Source organism: Hibiscus syriacus, unplaced genomic scaffold, assembly GCF_006381635.1.
Source record: "Hibiscus syriacus cultivar Baekdansim isolate YM2019G1 unplaced genomic scaffold, ASM638163v2 tig00110201_pilon, whole genome shotgun sequence".
NCBI classification, from domain to species: Eukaryota; Viridiplantae; Streptophyta; class Magnoliopsida; order Malvales; family Malvaceae; genus Hibiscus; species Hibiscus syriacus.
In genome coordinates, this window is record NW_024062624.1 from 2533316 (window position 1) to 2550914 (window position 17599).

Genomic DNA, 17599 nt, shown 5'->3' on the forward strand with positions numbered 1-17599 from the left:
TATCATATTAAAACCAGAATTAAAGGTGAATGGCTTTCTCTTCCAATGAGTTGCGATGATGGTACTCCAACTGATGTCACTGCTCTAGAAAGAGGGGATGCTGCCATTGCAGCTAGTGACAAGTTCAGAATCAGCATTGCTTGATCATAATGAGGACGACAATATAAGCATTGTTGACGACACAATTGTAGGGCGTTGAATTCAAGATCTATACAGAATAACATACCTAGTTTAGGGAAAGAAACAGAAATAGCAGTTTCTACTAAAGCAAAAAACTAAGATACATAAAAATTAACTGACCCTATTCTCATATGTAATGGGGTGAGGGAGAGGTAAGGTAGTAGGCTGCCCCCAACGCCAGGTTGAGAGCAGCTTCCGTGGAAGACCTCCGGCAGTAAGAATTATGAATTGTCCACCGTAGGACTCGATTCCACGACCACAAGGTTAAGAGCATTGCGATGGAAAAAAAACTAAGATACATACATAACAACAAACAAAATGTGATGCAGTTTCCATACCCTGTATGAAAAAAATTAGTTAAAAGGAGTTTCAGCTATTAATCCAGCATATTATCAGCTGCATACTAACACTGCAGACATGCATCCCCAGAATCGAACTTTTAAGACACAAATACGAAAAGAAAGCTGACTTACTACACTCTCTAAAGCAAGATGCATGACTATGTAAGCAGCAAATTATCAAAGTGCCCCTGATATTTACTGATGGGAATTCTGAGAACCATACAGTCAGCATTCTGCAGTACCGATAAAACAAAAGACCCTTGCATGCAGACACTGAAAATAGTTAGGCAAAAGAAAACACAATTAAAGAGGTGTTACAGGTTCATTCTCTTGCAATAAAGGATAACTGCAAATGAGGCGAAATCTACCAAATTGTACCGATGTTCACATATAAAAAGAAATAACATACCAGAGCAGCAAAAAATAAAGAGACAACTGTAGACACTAATTTTCACCCAACAACTCCATCCCGGAATTCTCGGCACTAAATCAGCAAGGATCGTTTTTTAGTTCGAATAGAACTCTAAAACTAAAGCATTTGAGTCCAAATGAGACTCTAAATCTGTCTAAAAATAGCCAATCACTTGGCTATTTAAACGGATATAAATCAACAAGCAAAGGGGGCGAAAAGACGGGGGCTAATCATCTCTCTTTCGAAACAGTAGCCAACTGAGCTAAAAAAATCACACACACGCCACTCAACCCGAAATCAGAGACCAAAGCTTGGAGCTCCTTGCAGTGAATTTGACCGAGCTTTCTCGCGTCTCAGTTCTTGTAGCTTGCATAGACCATTTCCAAGGGAGATATTCCAAAGAGTAAAATGCCAGAAACTCAAACCGATTGAAGAACAAGGTTGGAGGCCGCCGCCTAACGATCCGAGAAGAGAGGAATGACAATACAAAGATACGGGGCTGCACAAACGAAAAACAGAATAGGGGGGACTGGTAGCAGTTTTTGGTTCTAGGAGCAGTCCTTTTCTTGATGAATTATTGCGTCTTGAAGAAAAAACCAAAGAAGAAGGTTTGGGTCGATTCAGCAAGGTGCCTGGTGTTGCTGAGGCTTCTATACGTAATTTACCTCCATTTGCCATTGGTGACCCAAGTAACTTGAATACCATGGGTATTCTAGAAGCAAATAAGGGCAGACCAATGCAAGGTTTTTTTGGATTAATTCCAGATTTTCAAGTATGGGAAAAGAATTGTCTTGAACTGTGTCGAGATCAACTGGTCCCATATACTCTTGGCCTGAAAACAATCTCGCAGCACGTGAAATATATTGTCTTCAGAGGCGCCACCGCTTGGGCATCTTGGGTCATCAGAAAGCTCGCGCCTTTTTCGCTCGGAGTTTGCCATTAGTCTTTGATGCAGGGTCGTCTAAATAAATTGCTTGACACGTTGGGGTCCTTCGAAATGCCAGCCATGACTTGGTCTCACTTCCCAACGGGTTTTTCCTCCCCAACTCCGCACTCGAGCAAGGCCCGCCTCATGAAGCCGTTCTCAAAGTAATTCCAGACATCATGCGGGGATTTAAAACGAAACCAGGGAGAAGGGTTGTTATTTTCTTTCTGGGCATTTTCAGGTTTGGTGGTGCCAAAAAAGGTTTGTCTGTCTAGATTCACTGAATCGTTTTTGTTCTATATATATTCTTGCTTACTGTTTGACATAGCATTTCAATATAAAGTATGGTTGACATAACATTTTTTTTAAAAGCCTTGTTTTTTATCATTTGCTTTTCCATATATTTTTATTATTAGTATAACTATTGGTTCTGGAATTCAGAGGTTAGGTACCATTAGATATCATTGAACTACTTTCAATGTGTACTGCATCTTTTATCTATTATTTTGTTTAACACCATGTCTTCTCTTCTTTTCCCATGTAATTGTTCAACCTTTAATTGTTATATTCCTAAGATATTTCTATTTCACTTCTATTCAATATACTATTGTAACCAATTTTTAGGGGGTAATTTCAATCGATTAAAGGTAATTATTCGAATTGATTTTTTAAATTTTAATTTTTAATTTTCGCAATTAAAGACAACCGACAAATTAATTGGTACCGAAAGGGCGGTTCAAGGGTACTAATCCTTCCTTGACTGTAACCGACTCCAGAACCCGACACGTTTCTGGTAAAACGCAGATCAGGTAAGATGGTGTCCGACCTACCTAAATGTTTTTAAAATGGTCGGTGGCGACTCTAATCCACATTTTTCAAGTCGAAGCCCAATTTCGGGGCCCAACCGAAAGACGGTTGCGACAGCTTGGCGACTCCGCTGGGGACAGGTAAGTGAGTCAGGCCAAAATTAATTTTCGGTTGTCTTTTTATGCGAAAATTTTAATTTTAAATTTAAATTTATTTATTCGATTCCAATTATTTATCTTTGATCATTTTTCAAATAAATAGTTGTACTGACATTTTGTTTAATGATTTCAGATTTTTGAAAAGTTTTTATCTCTGGCTCTATACCCGAGCCCCGAACCCTATTTAAGTGGGGTGAAAGCGACACCTTCGTGTGAATTTATTCTCCGTATGGGCCTAGCAAGTAACCTTCGGGATTCATATACCTTATGCATTCGTGTGAATTTATTCTCCGTATGGGCATAAGGGAATGTATCCTCCCGAGTTTAACTTAGTCCACACAAGTCTGTGATGGGTTTAGGACTAAGGGTCTGGTAAGCCCAAGGGGGCACCGGCAAGGATAACTCGGGTACCTTTTTTTTAGAACCTAAACCGGGAGACTATAAGGAGTTAGAGCCCACCCCAAAACCTCATTCCAAACCCTAGGATGCCGGAATTATTTCATACTTTACTTTCTGTTCAAAGCATGTGAACTAGAAATTTATGCGGTTAGGACTTGTTCAAAATCAACTTGTGGGATAGAGATCATGTTCGGGTAGGAATAATAAGCATGTGAGGTAGATATCATGTGGGGTAGGACTTTCATTTTTATGATCATTTTTTATTATTTTTCACCTCACTAACTCTTTTCATCTTTCTTTTATTTTATTTTATTTACATCACTTGCATCATTCAAAAGAGGTCATTGATCCACTAAAACGTGTTTGTTAAAACTCGAATAATCTGAATCCATGGACAAAGTTGTTGTAATACAAGAGATGAAAATACAGAGGATAGTCTACAAGGCGACTATGTGTCACATTCAATCCAGAAGACGTGGTGCCCACAATTGAAGAGTATATCACTCTGTTGCATTATAAAGGACTCAGAATGAATCGGGTCTACATCAAGCACAATGAAAGCTTATCTTTGAAGAACTGACTGGCAGAGGTTGCAGGGGCAGGATGAAGGTTATGTATCTTGGAAGTCCCTTTGAACACGACAATGGCAAAATGATAGCTGAAATTGGAGACCATTGCTGGCGAATTCAAGAAACAGATTAATGAACTTCACATAGTTCCTATCAATTAAGGGCTCCAATGATGAATTCGTTGGGAACATGCTCAACAAAAGTAAATGCTCGAGATGCGATCATTCGAGACTTTTTGGACCAGTACGAAAAACAACTCAACATTTTAACGGTTTATCCAGAGAGGCCGGAGCGGTTCGACAGGTTATTCAACCGGTGAAAGACGAAAGCAGAAGACTAGTCAACATGTCAGAAGCTGTCAGGATATTTTTGTCTCTTAAAAGATAAAACTTTTTTGTCCCCAATAAGGATTATTCATAATAACAGGCACATTTCTTGGATCAATGCCTCGAACATTTCATGCATTCTTGCATTTTTGCATCCTCATCTACATTTTTAAGCATTTTCATAAACATGAAATTAAGTCGCGGAGGATTCGATGAAGTGGTCTTAACCACATTACACCACATGAAAGCAAGATTTTAACAATTAAAGAAAAAACTAAAATCAGTACAGTGGGAGCCCGATCAGCTGGTTGTATGACTAAGCCTGCCAGGATGATCTGAGAAACGAGTCCACATATCCTAAGGGCTACGATGTTGAAGCTGTTTTCAGTTGCCACATAGGATGCCCCAAATATTCCTCTGAGAACTGTAATGCACTGAAGCGCAAGATCCAAACCATGATGGATTCAGGGGCATGAACAGCCGAAGAAGGGGGCATGGCATATACCATTTACACTTAGAGGATTGTTTTGTTTGAACACGTCTTTGATCTTTTGCTTAATCTTTTAAAGGATTGAATTTATGCTACTTTTCAAGGTGGAGCAATTGAACAAATTTTAATCTTTAGTTCTTCGAATATTAAATGAATTAAGGATTCTTTTAATTCTTCAAGAATTATAGATTTTTGACATATGGCAAGATTAAACCTTTCTTATCCTGTCTCAAACCCCAAAATAAATACCTTGATTCTTTACCCAAAATAACTCATGGTCATCACCAAAAAGACCAAATTTTGACATTACCTCCCTCTGAAATTGTTAAACATTGCCTTTATCTTTTTGATACACCCATACCTTTCTTTGAGTCAATAAAGTCACACCATTGTCTTTTTAGGCTCAAAGTTGACCTTTTTTTTACCATTAAAACCCATGGCATTGAGTTGTTCATTTGAACAGGATCATTCTTCTAAATTGGGGCATTTCGCAGATAGCCTGAACATTGAGACATCTGGGGAGCAAAAAAATCATTCGAAATAATTCTATCACGCATTAACTACACTGTTTTCATGTGAATAGAATTAATCCTGAAAATCTATCCCCCTGGGGATACCTCTTCTGTGAAGACTTACATGTATGAAATGATGAACGACTTTCTTTCTTTACCCCTTCACAACAGGAGAAAATATATATCCCTTGTGTCCCCTTTTGAGCCTATAGTATTTTTCTTCTGATTCAATCCTAACCAAGGATCACCCTCCACACTGGGGGGCAAGGTGGAAGAAATATGCTCACATGAGTGAAGACATCAATCCAAAGGAGATACCAAAAGGTGGACCAAATGGAAAGTGCGAAGATCCAATCAAGAACAAAAAAGAAAAGAAGCAAAAATCAAAAGGAAAAGGGACAAAAAGCACATGCAAAGATTCCCTAAAGACAAATGGCACATCAAGCTTCAAACTATGAGATTGATCAAGCACAATCATTCCCGAATCACTGAATCACTTCACTCGAAGATCATAGAGCATCAAGAGAAAGAGACATTTTGAGCAAGACAAGATCAAGGGCATCAGAATGAATTGATCCTTGGTTCAACACCCTGAAACACTTGTTTGAGCCCATTTATCCTTTTCTTTCATAACCATGAGCCCTGGCCTACATTACGTGCCTTAAAAGTCCCTTCTGATCATACATGGATTTCTAAACAGAAGTGACTATCTTCAGATTTCATCCCGCTCATCAGGATTAATCTTTATTTGCAAAAAACAATGTAATTGATGCATGGTAGAGAAAATTAATAAAGGGGGGTTCAAGACGTAAATCCTTAAAAACGTTTTGAAACCAAAAGAGGGTTTGAGTTGAAAACCTGAAAAGGCGGCTCGAATATAAAAATTGTGCAAACTGAGGCGATCACGCAAATTCCTTGATAAGGCATCGCACAATCCGAGTGTGACAACGAAGGTTGGGAGTCAGAGAACACTTCCAGTAGAGGAGCATGCAAGCTACCCCATCAAACCATTGAGCATCAAATGAACAAAAATGCCAAACCTTTGACCAAACACAATGACCTGAGACTTTTTTTATCATTTCCTTACTTAACCATTTCTCAAAGATAGCTTTGATCTTGACACTTGTCAAATAGCCATAATTTATTGAAGGATTAACATTGTAATTAATTCTTTGATATCTGATGAACTCTAGTTTTATGATTCATCTCAATTGTAAAACCGTGAAAGTAACAATATTTTCATAACTTTGAAAATAAAAGAGAAAGAAAAACATTTTTTCAAATAATACAGTCTCTCTTGAGTGGATCTTGGTAAATGACATGTGACTCTAAGACACTAATCTCAAGCTTAGAATCAATGTTTAAGCAAGAAATGAGGAACAATTGGGGCACCTTTGAAGATTCAACATCAAATGTTGGGGCATTTTTTGAGATTCAACATCGAATATTGGGGCATCTTCGGGGATTCAAAATCTTGATGCAAACGATCAGATCTTCCGAAGGCCTTTACTCCACATACATATCAGTAGAAAAAAATGAGGCTCCATCCTAATTCATGTTGCATGCATATTAGGCATACTTAAGAGCATCACATTTATCACATACATAATTTTTGCAGCTTTTAGAGTCAAGTTTCGACTTCAAGACGAAGGATACTCGATTCAAAAGCACCTTTAAAGATTGATGGTGGTTGTTGAATTCAGCAGCAAGAAGCTACACTTCAACCAACTCGACAGATTGAAAGATCGACATTCATCTTCGGATTCAACATTTCCGATATAAATTTTGTCTCGCTCGAGACAGTCTCATTTAATGCAGATGATTATCTCACTTGAGATTGCTTTTCTTAAAACAAACCTTGTCTCACTTGAGACTGTTTTACTCGAAAGAAGATTTATTTCCCTCAAGATTGTTTTTCTTAAAACAAGAATTTTGTCTCGCTTGAGATAGTTTCCCTTGAAACAAAATTTTGTCTCCCTTGAGACAGTTTCTCTTGAAACATAAACATTGAAAACATTTCCCTTGAAATGAATTTTGTCTCTCTTGAGATAGTTTCCCTTGAAACAAAATTTTGTCTCCTTTGAGACGATTTCTCTTGAAACATAAACATTGAAAACATTTCCCTTAAAAATGAATTTTGTCTCTCTTGAGATAGTTTCCCTTGAAACAAATTTTGTCTCCCTTGAGACAGTTTCTCTTGAAATATAAACATTGAAAACATTTCCCTTGAAATGAATTTTGTCTCTCTTGAGATAGTTTCCCTTGAAACAAATTTTGTCTCCCTTGAGACAGTTTCTCTTGAAACAAAATCTTTGAATGTGTTTTCCTTGAAACAAATTTCGTCTCTCTTGAGACATTTTCTCCTGAAACAAGTTTTGTCTCTCTTGAGACAGTTTCCCTTGAAACGAATTTTGTCTCTCTGGAGACAGTTTCTCTTGAAACACCAATCTTTGAATATGTTTTTCTTGAAACAAAATTTTCCCTTGAAACATAAAAAGAAACCTCTGAAATTGTTTATCTTGAAACACAAAAAACCTTTGAAAATGTTTCTCTTGAAACACAAAACATTTGAGATTGTTTCCCTCGAAACAAATTTTGTCTCCCTTGATACAGTTTCTCTTGAAACACAAAATCTTTGAATTTATCTCCCTTAAAACAAATTTTGTTTCCCTTGAAGCAACAAATATCTTTGAGATCATTTCCCTTGAAACAAGTTCTGTCTCTTTTGAGACAACTTCTCTTGAAGCATCATTTAAACCGTTACACTCAAGCACATACTTGGGATGGTCGAGAAGCATTTCTCAAATCAAAAAATAGAATGTGCACATCAGATTTGAACTTTTGAAGAATTCGAGATCAGGGATCAGAACTTGAAGATTCCAGAACTAAGATTCCAGAAAAGCAACCAGAGATCGAGATTTCTCTCCTGAGCCCAAAAAATAACATATGTTGCATATGCATTTTAAGCACCTAAGAGCATTGCATCCATCTCATCACATATATACATAACTTTTTTAGGTTTTAGCTAGAGCCAATTTCAACTTCACAACGAAGGATATTGGACTCAAGACAACACAAGTTCAACTTCACAACGAAGGGACGGCTGGTTGTCAACAAACAATTTCCCAATTTTGGAGCCAATTTCAACTTCACATCGAAGGGCATTGGACTCGAGACAGCACAAGTTCAACTTCACAACGAAGGGACGACTGACTGTCAACAAAACAATTTCCTAGTTCCAGAACCAATTTCAACTTCACGACAGAAGATATTGGACTCGGAACAGCACGACCTGCATCGGATTTCAACTTCACGATGAAGGATATCCAATTCTCAGGCTCAACTTCATGACGAAGGGGCCCTTTACGATTCCAACTTCACAAAGAGATTGACCCAACTTAATGACGAAGGAGTCATCTATAACACAGCAACACCAAAGTCTTCAGGTCAAGTTTCACCTTCACGACGAAGTATCTTGAGCAAGAAGACGATTCAGAGGCCACTCGCCAAAGACTTTGAGTTCGATTTCAACTTCACGACGAATGATATCGTGCTCATAAGCTTTCAGTTTAACTCGACCTCACAACGAGGGAGTCATTCCATATTTCAGTTCAATTTGACAAACCAATCAAATATCGGATTTCAACTCTGCGATAAAGGATATTCGATATGGACGAAAATTTGTGTCTTTTATCTTTGCCCTATTTTTCGTTCCACGAAAAAGGACAAAGAGGGGCAGCTGTAGACACTAATTTTCACCCAACAACTCCATCCCGGAATTCTCGGCACTAAATCAGCAAGGATCGTTTTTTAGTTCGAATAGAACTCTAAAACTAATGCATTTGAGTCCAAATGAGACTCTAAATATGTCTAAAAATAGCCAATCACTTGGCTATTTAAACAGATATAAATCAACAAGCAAAGGGGGCGAAAAGACGGGGGCTAATCATCTCTCTTTCGAAACAGTAGACAACTGAGCTAAAAAAATCACACACACGCCACTCAACCCGAAATCAAAGACCAAAGCTTGGAGCTCCTTACAGTGAATTTGACCGAGCTTTCTCGCGTCTCAGTTCTTGTAGCTTGCATAGACCATTTCCAAGGGAGATATTCCAGAGAGTAAAATGCCAGAAACTCGAACCGGTTGAAGAACAAGGTTGGAGGAGGCCGCCTGGCGATCCGAGAAGAGAGGAATGACAATACAAAGATACAGGGTTGCACAAACGAAAAACAGAATAGGGGGGACTTGTTGCTGCTTTTGGTTCTGGGAGCAGTCCTTTTCTTGATGAATTATTGCGTCTTGAAGAAAAAAACAAAGAAGAAGGTTTGGGTCGATTGAGCAAGGTGCCTAGTGTTGCTGAGGCTTCTATACGTAATTTACCTCCATTTGCCATTGGTGACCCAAGTAACTTGAATACCATGGGTATTCTAGAAGCAAATAAGGGCAGACCAATGCAAGGTTTTTTTTGGATTAATTCCAGATTTTCAAGTATGGGAAAAGAATTGTCTTGAACTGTGTCGAGATCAACTGGTCCCATATACTCTTGGCCTGAAAACAATCTCGCAGCACGTGAAATATATTATCTTCAGAGGCGCCACAGCTTGGGCATCTTGGGTTATCAGAAAGCTCGCGCCTATTTCGCTCGGAGTTTGCCATTAGTCTTTGATGCAGGGTCGTCTAAATAAATTGCTTGACACGTTGGGGTCCTTCGAAATGCCAGCCATGACTTGGTCTCACTTCCCAACGGGTTTTTCCTCCCCAACTCCGCACTCGAGCAAGGCCCGCCTCATGAAGCCGTTCTCAAAGTAATTCCAGACATCATGCGGGAATTTAAAACGAAACCAGGGAGAAGGGTTGTTATTTTCTTTCTGGGCATTTTCAGGTTTGGTGGTGCCAAAAAAGGTTTGTCTGTCTAAGTTCACTGAATCGTTTTTGTTCTATATATATTCTTGCTTACTGTTTGACATAGCATTTCAATATAAAGTATGGTTGACATAACATTTTTTTTAAAAAGCCTTTGTTTTTTATCATTTGCTTTTCCATATATTTTTATTATTAGTATAACTATTGGGGTTCTGGAATTTAGAGGTTAGGTACCATTAGATATCATTGAACTACTTTCAATCTGTACTGCATCTTTTATCTATTATTTTGTTTAACACCATGTCTTCTCTTCTTTTCCCATGTAATTGTTCAATCTTTAATTGTTATATTCCTAAGATATTTCTATTTCACTTCTATTCAATATACTATTGTAACCAATTTTTAGGGGTAATTTCAATCGATTAAAGGTAATTATTCGAATTGATTTTTTAAATTTTAATTTAATTTTTTAATTTTCGCAATTAAAGACAACTGACAAATTAATTGGTATAAAAAGGGCGGTTCAAGGATGCTAATCCTTCCTTGACCGTAACCGACTCCCGAACCCGACACGTTTCTAGTAAAACGCAGATCAGGTAAGATGGTGTCCGACCAACCTAAATGTTTTTTAAATGATCGATGGCGACTCCAATCCACATTTTTCAAGTCGAAACCCAATTCCGGGACCAAACCGAAAGACGATTGCGACAACCATGAATAAATTTCACAAACAGCAAGAATAAGGGGATCTTCTAGAACAAACTCCAACGGCATAATGGAAAATTCAAAATGATTTTCTTCTATGCTAAGGATATTCACATGATAAACCGCAAAATGGCAGTGGAATGTGATCGCAGGACTACGAGCAACTAACCAAAATCAATATTTTGTCCTTTAAATTTTTGTTATTTCTAAATCTAATGAAGCAACTATATGGATTTTGGTGACTTTCAATGTCCACCTGTAGTTTGCGCTTTCATAAAATCATCACAAGAATCCAAGTCCTTCCTAAAGTTTACCTCAATAACTTGACAAGTATCAGTACATATAGTAGCTTTCTAGTTTCTAACATCACGTCTATCTAGAATGAATAAAACAAAAATCCATTCACCAGAAAAACTCTTCCATGCAAGAGAAAAACTACACCAACTCACGTTGTATCATCTGAAAAGTAAAAGGATGATTAGGGTAATAACCATCAAGTAGCGATATATACCTACATATTGTTGAAATTGGAAAAAAAGAATCAGAAATTCATTGCTGTCCTCACTCTATGTAGAACTTCTTTTTAATTGGAGTAAGTACTTTTCCAGAAGGTTTGCTAATCTTAACATCAAATTCAACCTCCATTAATCGATGATTTTCCTTAGAACGGTTCATTGAGAAAGAAGCATTGAGGTTGGTCTCTTCATCAACATGAAGAGGAGGATGAAAGAAAAAAACCTGTCCAAAATAAAAAGCGAAAAAAAATCATCAGGAAAATGAAGAAGCAAATACTCACGAGCGTGCTTTATGAAAGAAACTAGGCTCCAAAACATTATGCAACACTGCAATACCAAAGCCATGTATATAAACAAGCACTAACTCTAAATGCATGGATAAATTAGGGAAGAAGGGCAAGTAACAAATTGCTTTATCACTTTCGAGAACTGGGATTCAAATGCATGATTTTAAATTGTTCCCAAATGTTTTTGCAATCACATACTTATAGTTGAAGTATGTGTGTGGATTTGAGCAATTCAAACCTGTTGTCCCCAATGAGTGCCATTATTTGGACTAGGAGCAGTTGTTAACTCAATCTCTTGTTGAGCAGGATCCTCCCCTCTTCCCTGTTGCACAAGATAAGAACAAGAGTTATCTCGCACACATGATGCCATTTCATTCAATTGGTCCAGCCAGACTAATAAGGAATACTGAGGCTCGACTTACTCGGAAATGCACATCAAACCATCCTGCAAATCCACAGAAGCGAGTGGACACCATGCTGATAGCTGCGGAGAAACTTGATTTGATTTGAAGGATGTCATTTACAGAAGCGGTTAAACAATCGATATCCTTTATAACCGCTGCTGTCCCAATAACTTGATTTGGATGGAGGTTGTTCCATAATGATGTCTATACAAATTAATAGATTTCATTAGACAAAGGACTGAACAAGTGACAACCCTCTCAGTTCTTAAAGATATTAGCACTATCAATATATGGAAGAAATTCAGTACATGAACATCTAATATATGGATCTCACTAAAGACATCAAAACATTCAGCACCTAAAGGGTCAAAAGGTCATTCCTTTACCAACCAACATTGATCTTTAAGCAACAGATAAAAATTAAGATGTTGTCTGAGAAATACACTGAAAATAATGATATCAAGGGCACCAAGGAACCAGAAATTTTCAAAACTCACCTGCAGATAATATTTCTCCTGCTCTTCTGAGAAAGGTATTGTCAAAACACTCATATCGACACCATAGTAATCCTTCGTATCTTCCAAAAACCCATACCAATCATCCATTGTTCCTTTAAAATCAATTTTCTTTTGATCCGCCAATCCAGACCGAATAGGTGCCACCCACATGCGTGCATGGCTAGGATACCTACAAATGGAAATTTGTTAGCCAAACACTGAGCTTGCAAAATTTGTTAAGAATGCTCAAGAGCTTCATAAATACTAGAAGTGGCTGCTCAAGCAAAATACTAATATAACATGACAGAAAATGTACAGTAATACAGCAGAAATGCAAAGGTCCTATTAGAGTCAAATTCAGCTACATCACATCCATATGTCATTTATGTACTTTTAGAATTTTCAGTTGGCAAGATAGCAACCCACATCTCACCTTAGTACTTAGTTAAAAAGCCTATCGGCAGGCATTTCCGGCCAGTTCAAGCTGAAATCCCTCAGTTTTTACTTTGTCAAAAACTATCTTGCATTTGACCACTGGGGTCGTAGCCACTTTCTTGCACTTAAAACATGCTTCATATAAAAAAAAATCACTCAATCCTTCAATTTTCTTTTCAATCCATGAATCTGACTCAAAGTACTCTCAAATTTATCACAATACCATTCTTCTAGAGATGGAAAGGAAAAAGAAAAGGCATGCAAATACTCATGCTTATTTAATATTTTCAGTAAAAGAATCCAGTAACTGAAGCTTTTAGGCGGAGTATTATATACTGATAAAGAATTAACTAACCAACAAGATAGTTTTGGATGGCAGAGCCGCCTCAATCTTATAGGAAGTTACTTAAGAAAAAATAACACATGTGACCAGTGGCGGAGCCACTTGCCAACCCTCAAATATAAAATTCCTTCTATTGGTTATTTATTTTATCGATTGTGCCCATCTTGAAATCTGAATTTCCTTTTATATTCAATAAATTATGTTTTGGTAATATACGTAAGCCCACCCTAAAAAATATTTCTAGATCTGTCACTGCATGTGACATAGGCACAGAGAAAAAAGAAAAGAAAAGCTCATAAAATAAACAAAAATGTCTAACTAATAAAACATGAGACATACAAAAAAAAAACTTAAAATGATAAACAGGTGAAGTGAACTTCTAAAGAGCTCCTTACATGACTCCAGTTGGTTTCAGCCAACGATCTCGAGCACAGATCACAGAGTCAAACATAGACTCGCGCAAGAGAAAGTAGCCCATCCACTCCGAGATAATCACATCAACTGCCAATTAACCAAAATCTAAGATCAGAGGGGAAAAAACTTATATACTCGTTTAAAACATCCTGGATGTAATGTAACTAACAAGTATAACCTTTCTCTGGCAAAACAACTTCTTCCATAGAGCCCTCAATTACTTCAACGATGTCTTGAAGATTGTTTGCCTGAACAAGAGTCCTGGCATGCTCTGACATCTTGGTTGCTTCAACAGCATAGACCTTCCTTGCACCAGCCTGGGCAGACCAGATGGCAAGAATGCCACTTCCGGTTCCTACATCTAACACCGTCTTCACCAGGATTCACCAAATTAGTTTTCTGTCAATACTTAACATAGTGGCAAAAACAATCCACACAGAAACGATATACATAAAATAACAATAAAATCAATAAGAAAACTGAGCACCCCTGTCAAAATTTATTCATTTTCTTTGGTTTCCTAGTTTACAATAGGTGCAGGTTATCTAAAAGGGCTCCGCTTTAAATTTTTAAACTTTCATAGCTTTCTCAAGTCTCATCTCCACTAAGGTGTGACAAAACATGAAAGGAAAAAAGGGAGTAACTTTTAGGCATTTCAAACAGCAAAACAATAACACCCAACTGCCTCTAGTTGATTGTATAAGTTTTACCAACTTACTAAGTTAATACCCCAAACATAAAGGGTTTCTCTTTTTACATATTTGGATTCAAGTTCTAAACTTTAAGCCAGAAAAGAAAAGGAAAAGGCGTTACCTTTCCTTGGAAATGATGTTTGTTCTTAAAAACAGCATTGTAGTAAGCGTCCATGCGGACTCGATCACTGAGCATCTCTTTCTGGTGGTAAAGAAGAGCATAAGTGCAGAAGTAATTGGCAAAATCAGCTCCCTTATCCATCGGTCGATTGCTGCTACCGCCAGCAACGCCATTTGTACGGCTTCCCATTCTCTCTCTTTGTCACTAAGCGCTCTAATCTCAAAGCTTTTTAACACGGAAGGAAATAGTGAAACTAGTTCTTTAGGGCAACGTCGTCATAGGCGGCGAGGATTAATACATTTATTGATTCACATGATAAATTATGCGGGATTCATAACGGATTGATTTCAAATAAATTTCAAAATTACTTTATAAATTATTATTGTTAAAAACTCTATTTTAAAAAAATGTTAACAATTCTAAAATTAATTTAATATATATATTTGACTTGAAAGGGTTAAAAAGAAAACCATTCTATTAATTAATTTTAATATTTATTTTAAAGTTGTTATATTTTAAATTATATTTAGATGATTAGTGTGCACGTTAATTTTAACTCCTATTGAGGTATATGTTAATTTTCTTCATAAACAATTATTACTTCATTATAAATCAATCAGGTAGTCGGAGAATGTTATTCTCCCTATAATTTCTAAGTTCAAATAGTTACAAATTGTATACGCGTTATTAATTGATTAAAAAAATTAAACAGATATCACTTTGTAATCACTTCAAACTATTCAAAACATTTATTACTTAATTATTGAATTAATTGAATGATCTCAAAGGTAAAAGAGAACATTGTTCTTTTTAGAGAATCCGAATTTAAACAACTACATTAGATGTGTATATGTTGTCAATAAATTAAAAAAATCTAAACAAATACTTATAATCACTTCAGACTATTTTAGAATCATTAATTAATTATTCTTTAAATAATCTATATTATACATATACTCGACTTAAATTCGATGCTTTTTTTCCCAACAATATAGACTAGGTCCTTGAGGAGATGGAATAGGCCTGTTCTTGGTTAACTTCATAATGAACAAGAGAAAAAATTAATTAATAAACCAAAAAGTTGGAAATGGAAATCTAATTACAACATTAAAATCAAAGTTCAAGCTCTCCTTTTTTAAGCTTCTTTGCGGTCGCACGTTCGAGCTTCTTTAATAAAAGATATATCCGAAGGTCCCTCTTTTGGTGAGAGCAACTGCTTCTCCGGATCTGTATCGTCGATTTCTGTAGAGTCACCGGTTCTGGTTATTGAGACAGTTTCAATTCCTTCTTCTGGAAGCAAGCCAGACAAAAGAAGCAGAAGAAAGTCCCAAATATCAGAATGAGTAAATGGAAGATTCAACCGTTCACATACTGCAGAAAAGACGGGAATCATACCGATTTCGTGATATTCAGGCAACTGCTTCACTGTGGTTACTTGAAGGCTTTCAGGAAGCAGACAGCTGCACAAATAACCTACATTTTTGGTAAATCGTAAACTTAATGATTTTCCTTGTGTTTTTTCATTTTAGTGGAAAATACCAAATACGGATGACGAAAAGTATACTACATAACAATCTACGGTTGGCTTAGGGGTTGTTTGCCTCCCAATGGGCTCAAGGACCAGGGTTGTTCAAACTTCATACGTATCAAACAAAATAGCTACACATATGCCAAATCCTTGAGGGCTACACCCATACAAAATCTAACAGTATGACATAATGTCATGGACAATTTGAAGAAGATAGATAAGAGACACGTGTATATATATATATATACACAGAATTCGATAAACAATTGGAAGGATCAACAAACCTATCCGAGCCAGGCGGTTTACCCATCCGGGGATATGTTTTCCAGTCAATCTATGCACCATGTCATCTGTAAAGTGGTTACAGTTCTTGGAGATGAGATGGTAGGTATCTCCATGATACTCAGAAGCTACACTCTCGATCAATGCTCTGAATTCAGAGAAAGGCATGTGTATGCATCCCAATGCGATGGAACATCTGTAGATAAAACCAGGGCAGCTCTTTGGCTCTACTTCAAAAACTCCACTAATTGGAAAATCATGTGCCCCAAACCCATACTCTTTACCATGAACTGTTCATAAATATTGAGATAGATAGTTCAGTTTCCTAAATTAGAGAAAGGATTACCAACACAGGAAGTATTTAGCCTAAAGCCCTCAACAGCATGATTTCATATTGAAGCCACTAAAGGGCAACCAAGTATTTAGCAATAAGCTGTTTTATTTCAATCATGCTACGAGTTCTTGGAGATCCGGTGCATTTCAATCAGACCAAGTATCAACAAATACCTAATCTTAAATCTAACTAAATGGAACTTTGAGTCCTTTACCACCACAACTATGTTCAACTAATCTGAATAACATGTACTAGAAGTAGAAACAGATAGAATTTTAGGACCAAAAGTATAATGTAGTAACTTCATTTAACATAAAAAAAACCTTGATTCAAACATTTTCAAAACAAAATCTTGCTAAAACAGAAATACATTGCCTCATGCATACACAACTTTTCAAACTACTGTAAAATTAGATGACGAATTCATTAGTTAATAAAAAGATCTAAGCAAACATCAAAAGATCTCATTTTCTCCATAATTCATACCATTATTAAAGTCCGAATTTCTGCTCCAAAAACCTTTCTATCCCAAATAAAAGCCTAAATGAATGTAAAGCTTCAGCTACACAAAGGAGAAAAGCAAGTAAAATATTATTTAAAACAAATCGGGAAACCCATATCCATTTTCTACCAAGAGAAACCAAATTCACCATTTTGGAGCAATAAGAAGCTAAAATAATCTATACCCACGTCCCAACGCATACAAAGAAACAGACAAACCCAATATAAAACAAAGAGAAAGCAGAAATGAGAGGAAACCTTCAATGCCGGAGTGGAAAATCCCCAAACCAACCCAATAAGAGTAATTATTGATAGGAGTTAGATCATATACATTCAAAATCACATTGGTTACGTCGCTATAGCACTCATTTTGATTCCCAGAGCTAGAGCTAGAGCTAGAGCTTGAAACTTCTCCCCCTGCCCCCATCTTTTTTCTCCTCGTTGACACAAACGCACACATAAAAAAGAGCTTGTCGAAAAAGAATTACAAAAATCCCAGAGTTGTGTTCCAGTCTATCGCTCAGATCAAACTGTGTGTTGAGGCTAAAAGGACCCGAT

The 17599-nt window shown here is 36.9% G+C and overlaps 2 protein-coding genes across 4 annotated transcripts; both read right to left on the minus strand.

Annotated features, from left to right (window-relative positions):
* LOC120218869 (protein arginine N-methyltransferase PRMT10-like) lies at positions 1 to 14665 on the minus strand. 3 transcript variants are annotated; one of them, XR_005525270.1, is made up of 8 exons: positions 14397 to 14665; positions 13762 to 13954; positions 13565 to 13670; positions 12392 to 12581; positions 11913 to 12098; positions 11729 to 11812; positions 11199 to 11426; positions 1 to 167 (listed from the first exon to the last, which is right to left on the minus strand). XR_005525270.1 is itself a non-coding variant. In XM_039215769.1 (8 exons), the coding sequence occupies exons 1-7, from the start codon at positions 14583 to 14585 to the stop codon at positions 11250 to 11252; spliced, it is 1125 nt and encodes a 374-aa protein (XP_039071700.1). In that variant the 5' UTR covers positions 14586 to 14665; the 3' UTR covers positions 753 to 796; positions 11201 to 11249. The 3 variants fall into 3 exon arrangements, 2 of the variants coding, with proteins under 2 accessions (XP_039071700.1, XP_039071701.1); XM_039215769.1 differs by lacking the exon at positions 1 to 167 and adding an exon at positions 753 to 796 and having other exon boundaries at positions 11201 to 11426; XM_039215770.1 differs by lacking the exon at positions 1 to 167 and having other exon boundaries at positions 11308 to 11425; positions 11727 to 11812.
* Positions 14666 to 15509: 844 nt separating this feature from the next.
* LOC120218680 (deSI-like protein At4g17486) lies at positions 15510 to 17574 on the minus strand. The gene is made up of 4 exons (XM_039215586.1): positions 17300 to 17574; positions 16209 to 16496; positions 15792 to 15869; positions 15510 to 15686 (listed from the first exon to the last, which is right to left on the minus strand). Exons 1-4 carry the CDS (start codon positions 17499 to 17501, stop codon positions 15532 to 15534), a joined length of 723 nt encoding a protein of 240 aa, XP_039071517.1. The 5' UTR covers positions 17502 to 17574; the 3' UTR covers positions 15510 to 15531.
* Between the last annotated feature and the right edge of the window lie 25 nt (positions 17575 to 17599).